General features: G+C 47.8%; 1 protein-coding gene across 10 annotated transcripts in view; it reads left to right on the forward strand.

Annotated features, from left to right (window-relative positions):
- The window catches only part of MADD (MAP kinase activating death domain), a 113,838-nt gene extending 111,415 nt beyond the window's left edge, over window positions 1-2,423 (forward strand). For all 10 annotated transcript variants that reach the window (XM_040409196.1, XM_040409200.1, XM_040409197.1 and 7 more), the window contains one exon: window positions 1,650-2,423. In XM_040409196.1, coding sequence (XP_040265130.1) covers window positions 1,650-1,757 — 108 coding nt within the window. In that variant the 3' untranslated portion in view covers window positions 1,758-2,423. The remainder of the gene's footprint in view (window positions 1-1,649) is intronic.
- The last annotated feature ends 3,577 nt before the right edge of the window (window positions 2,424-6,000 follow it).

The raw sequence follows: 6,000 nt of genomic DNA on the forward strand, positions 1-6,000 counted from the left end.
GTATAAGTTTCTGGTTAAACAATAGAATATAAAATGAAAGGTAGGCTATTTATTGGGGGAGGTTTAAGTGAGTTGTCAGACCAAAAACTTAAATTAAGCAGGGGAGGTCCCACTGATCCGACCCCATGGCTCCTGTCCCCGCTGGACGTATCGTTCCCAATCCTTTGGTCCCTTTAGTCCGTCACTGGCCTCAACAGTCGTGCGCAAGTTATCTGCTCGAGAAAAGAAGGGTTGGGCAGTTGAACTCCAGCATGCCCGATCTTTATCTCCCCTAATATCTGTCGTCAGGGAAGGATTGGGAGACCCCTATACACAGTAGATGGTTGGCCAGTCCCGCCAACCTTTATCTAATGTGTATGGCCAGCTTATGGGTTCAGTGTTATAGGAGGCCACTAAAACCGCTCAGCTTTCAGAGTGTGGGAGCGATCATTAACTCCATGCAGATGTGATCCCTCCTCAAAGCCAAGCCCAGTGGCAGGACAACACCGAGAAACGCAGCCATTTTTGTACACTTGTATGCGATCTATGGCTATATCGCGGACATCATTGCCTGCGATATACCGTCCCTCTGACATTCCTCCTGGCCATGTATGAATAAGTTGACAATGGGGTCTTGCCATTCTTTGTCAGCAGTGCGTGTCCCCACACTCTCTCACAGGGTAGGAGCAAACTCTATTGATTTGAGAAAGTTGTCGATTTATTTCTATATTTCCAGGAGGAATAACAGAGAACTGCACAACGCAGAGTTCTAAGAAAAGGTGCTCCAGGCTTGTCAGTTCATGGAGAATGCAAGTATTTACTAAAACGGACATGTCGGGAGAGGAGATGGGTCCTCTTTAAAGGAAAGACCTGCTGGTATAAATTTCTCTAAGGCAATGGGCAACCAGACCAGCTTTGTTCTCTTAGTTGGAATAAATGAGGCTCATTGTTCCTGTGACAACACTGAGCTTGACAAAAATAATCAAAGTATTGTCCTAAGGACCTAGCAGTGGTGCAGCTTCAGGTTTTGGGCCTGCAACATAGAGCACAGATAGCTCGATATAGAAGTTAGAAATGTTTTATAAGTGTTCACTTTTTTAAATTTCCACATTGAAGGCTTTTTCTGTATTTTTTTAAATTTTTTATTTTATTTCTGGTAGTTAAAGGGGTTGTACCATGAGTGATGTAAAAAAAATGAAAATCAAACATCATACAGTACATGATAATCTCTTTCTAACAAAGCTACAACCAGCCCTGGACCTCACATGGGTCCAGAGATCTCCCCGTTCACTGCTCCTATTGCTCTGCTAGATTTTATACATTATGCTGGAAGCTCAGGGATGTGTCCTTTCTGCTGTGGATTTCTAACGGTAGATATTGCCGGTGGGAGTCGAAGGATAGAACGGAGCATGTGTGACCACCGTAGTAAGTGGATGTGCACATGACTACATCACCAGCTGAAACACCAGGAGGCGCTGTTATAATGTAGTACAGAGAATATCTCGCAACTGGAGCATTTTTGTAACCAAGAGTAAATTACTAAAGTAACTCGTTTCCAATGCAAAAATTTTATTAAAATAATATTTGATGGCACAACCCCTTTAAGCTGATAGCGGCATAAGTCCCTGAAGCCTTGTTATTGACCTCTCTTTCTTTTGCCTTTTTAACAGGCCCATGAGATCTGCTATTCCGTCCTGTGTCTCTTCTCCTACGTGGCCGCCATCCGAGGGAAGGAAGCGGAGATGAAGAGCAGGCCCCCTCGGCCTGTGTCCAGTTGACCTCTCCTGACCACCCACTCCTCCCATGTCCGCTGTGCCCCCCGCCCCTGGCATTGCTGAAAGCTGTTACGTGGGCGATCTGCTGTAAAAATCCTACTCCTGTATCTGGAGCCTGCACAAATACCCGTGTAGTAAATGCACTATGTGTTGTGACAGCATATTACAGACCCCCCCCCCCCCCGTGCGCTATTGTGTCGTGTGCTTTGCGTGTTTCTGGCGATGAGTGTGACACAACTCTTCCAGGATGGTACAAATGCTGTGTCCCTCCACATTCCCGCTGTGTGCTAGTGTTTTTGTCGCTGACAAGTTAGTTTAGAATTGGCTCCTGGCTGCTTCAAATTTGGGGTCACGGGGTAACAGTTCAGCGGGTCCCATACTGGGAGCATGACCCTACATTCGATGGAAGAACAGAACTGCTGCACCTCTTGCTCTTCTAGCATCGAAAGGGTCGACATATTTTGTGGATATCGAAACTACTGATAAATCCTAAGGTACAGAGTGTAAATATTCCTAATGTGAACGCAGCGCTCTCCCCCCCCCCCCCTCCCCCCCCCCCTGGCACTGCCCACGACTGCATGGAGAGCACGATGTAAATATCCAGGTCTTTCTTATTTATAGAAATCTGTACAGATCCTGAATGTGCAATAAACTGGCATTCTGATGCTGGCTGGGCATTGATTTACTTTGTGCCGTCTTCTCTTATTCCTGTTTGTTGCCACTAGGGGGCAGCACGTTCTAATTTGTGCGGCTGGTCTGAAAAACGATCCCACGATCCAGTTGTTTTGCACGCTGCTGCCCCCGTGTTGCTGTACTTATCGCTTCCTTGTAAGAAAGGCTCGGGCGGATTACCTAAAGTGATGTTCTAATATAAAGAATTAGTTGTTTTTTTTCCTCCCTGGCTATGTTACCAGTTGGCACATTCATTAAAGGATATTTTCAGAATCTGGCAAAGTTACTCGTCCTTGCCACACTTCAGTATTTCGATCATTTGGTTCTCACAAATTAATACTGATCCATATGGTTCGGGCTCTGCATAATACTACACCAGTGACTGCATCCCCCAGGATGTTGCTAGGCCTTGCTTCAACACCTATTTTTAAAGGTAAGTTCCTTTTTAAAAGGGTTGTCCCAACTGGAGAACTCCTTCTGTAAAGTACAACTGGCCATACAAATGACATATCTGTCAGTCGTCTCTCCTGATCTTCCCATATACATGCATGCTCGACCGAACATACATATGTCTTAGGCTACTTTCACACTAGCGTTCGGGTGTCCGCTCGTGCGCACCGTTTGAAGGGGCTCACGAGCGGCCCCGAACGCATCCGTCTGGCCCTAATGCATTCTCAGTGGAGGCGGATCCACTGAGAATGCATCCGCCTGCCAGCGTTCAGCCTCCGCTCCGCTCAGTGAGCGGACACCTGAACACTGCTTGCAGCGTTCGGGTGTCCGCCTGGCCGTGCGGAGGCGAGCGGATCCGTCCAGACTTACAATGTAAGTCAATAGGGACGGATCCGCTTGAAGATGACACCATATGGCTCAATCTTCAAGCGGATCCGTTCCCCATTGACTTTCAATGTAAAGTCTGAACGGATCCGCTCAGACAACTTTCACACTTAGAAAATTTTCTAAGTTTTAATGCAGACGCATCCGTTCTGAACGGATGCGAACGTCTGCATTATCGGAGCGGATCCGTCTGATGAAACATCAGACGGATCCGCTCCGAACGCAAGTGTGAAAGTAGCCTTAAACGAGGAGAAAGCTGTTGCCAGGTGCCTCTCCTTAAGAACAAAAGGATCAGACATCGAGTCCAACATGTCTCCGTCAGGGGAGAGTCGGAAAACCACCATGCACATTAGATGGTCGGCCAAACCCCCTAAAGTTGGCGGATTTGGCTGAGATAGGTGTAATGCGTTCGGCCTGCTTAATCCGCTGTAGTCCCCTGATGATCACTGCTCGTCTTTCATTTATTTGTAACATCTGCTACTGGGAAAGCTGGCTGCATTATAGGTAAAGGCACACGGTGCAGGTTTCCCTGCTGCAAAATTAGCCACGTTTCTGCAGCAAAATTTGCATGTGTTACATACATAAATTGTCACCATGGTGCTTATTTGCCAGAGATTTCACCCCATGCATTGCAAAAGGTGAAATCCCCAACATAAATTGACATGTTGCAGATTTAAAATCCACACAGGAGGTCATTTTCCACTGCTATAATACGGTGCACATTTTTCTGCCGGCAGTTCCACCGTGGAGAATCCTGCAGCGTGTACAGTCCATGTGAACAGGTTTCCTAGCCTCCTAAATACCAAATGAATGTAGAGCAGTAGATCTGGACATCATTGCAAACCAAGCGATTTGTTTATTCCACCATTTTAGCCCAATTTTTAACCACACACCTACACAGAAATGATTAGACCCCCCCCAGCAGACTCGGGATGAACGCCAACGGATCTGACAGATAAATACACCTCCGACAATACTATGATATTATAAAGTTAAGGTCCATTGTAGAGTTTCTAGGTACGAATTTTTGTAGAGATTAATTCCATGATATCTCTGCATGAAGCTCTGGTTTTCTCAATTCTAGAATTCTATCGGCTACCACTAGGGGGAGCTAACTGCATATAGACTCTAAACGGGGATCCAGATGGCATGGTTATGGCAGCCGTTATGGGCAGCCCAGCTCACCCACATCCTCCCATACAGATGGTACTGGGGATACGTGGTAAGAGCCCTTAGATAGAGAAAGCCTTTGGGTGTGCACAGGATTAGAACAACATGATTGCTTTTGTTGTGGAACTGTGCCACATCGTATCTGGTATTGTAGCTCGGCTCCATTGACGGGACTGGCCCAAGCTGCTGTACCACATATAAACTGTGGACCAGTGTGGTGCTGTTTTTGTAATCCTGGACCACCCCATTATTATGTGATTTAATAAGGTCTGACAGCCACATCCCAGCCACACATAACCTGTAGGTACAGCCCTCTGCCATGTCCTGTGGGTTAGGCTCACACTTCAGTTATTTGGTCAGTTATTTCCATCCGTTAGGCCTCTTGCACACGACTGTATGTATTTTGCAGTCCGCAAAATAGTGGAATGCACACGGAGCAACTTCTGTTTTTTTTTTTTTGCGGACCCATTGAATTGAATGGTTCTGCATACGGTACGGACACGGAAAGAAAATACGTTCGTGTGCAAGAGGCCTTAGGCCTCTTTCCCACGGGCGTGTGCGCCCCGTTGCCGAATTGCGGACCGCATTTGTGGATCCGCAATACACGGGTGCCGTTCCGTGGGCATTCAGCATCACGGATGCGGACCCATTCACTTCAATGGGTCCGCAAATCCAGAGATGCGGAATGGAACCCTACGGAAGCACTACTAGAACATGTCCTATCTTTTTTTGCGGAAAGGCCGGATCGCCGGACCCATTCAAGTGAATGGGTCTGCGATCCGATGCGGCTGCCCCACGGACTGTGCTCGTGCATTGCGGGCCGCAGCACGACCAGGGGGCGCACACGCCCGTGGGAAAGAGGCCTTATTGTGAGCCAAAGCTGGGCGTGGGTCAAAAACACAGAACGGGTGCAGATCTTTCCATTATACCTTATCTCTGTGTCGGCTCCACCACTGGTTTTAACTGACAACAACTGATGAAAGTGTGAGCTCTGCCTTAAGGTGTATTAGGCACTCCGACCACACAGACGATTGTCGGGAGGGAAGCGTTCCTTCCCGGCAATCCCCTGCTCTCTTGCTGAGGAGACCGCTGCTAATACATGCAGTGAAAAGGGATCGCTATGACGTCGCTCGCCCCCATGCTGTACAGTGGTTTGCCGTTGGTAGATTGTAATTAGACAGCAGAATCTGCCGCCGGAAAATCCTGATCAAGATCTGGATTACCCGATGAACGGTTGCTTATTGATCGTGCAATTTGCGGCAGTATTAAGCCTCATGCACAAGTCCGTGGAACAGGCCGCGAGATACCGGCCTGGATTCCTGCTGAGTGCAGGAGCGCACGGCGTCATTGGTTGCTGTGCCGCCGCTGCTGTACAGTGTATTACTGTACAGCGGCGGCACAAAGCGCACAGCGTCATAGCAACCAATGACGCCGTGCGCTCCTGCACTCAGCAGGAATCCAGACCTGTTCCACGGTCGTGTGCATGAGGCTTTACAGATGATTGCTAATGAGCTTTACAACAAACGCTCTTTGGCAATCATTGAGCAGAAAATCTGCCTAATACTCCCTT

Source organism: Bufo bufo, chromosome 10 (genome assembly GCF_905171765.1).
Source record: "Bufo bufo chromosome 10, aBufBuf1.1, whole genome shotgun sequence".
NCBI lineage: Eukaryota > Metazoa > Chordata > Amphibia > Anura > Bufonidae > Bufo > Bufo bufo.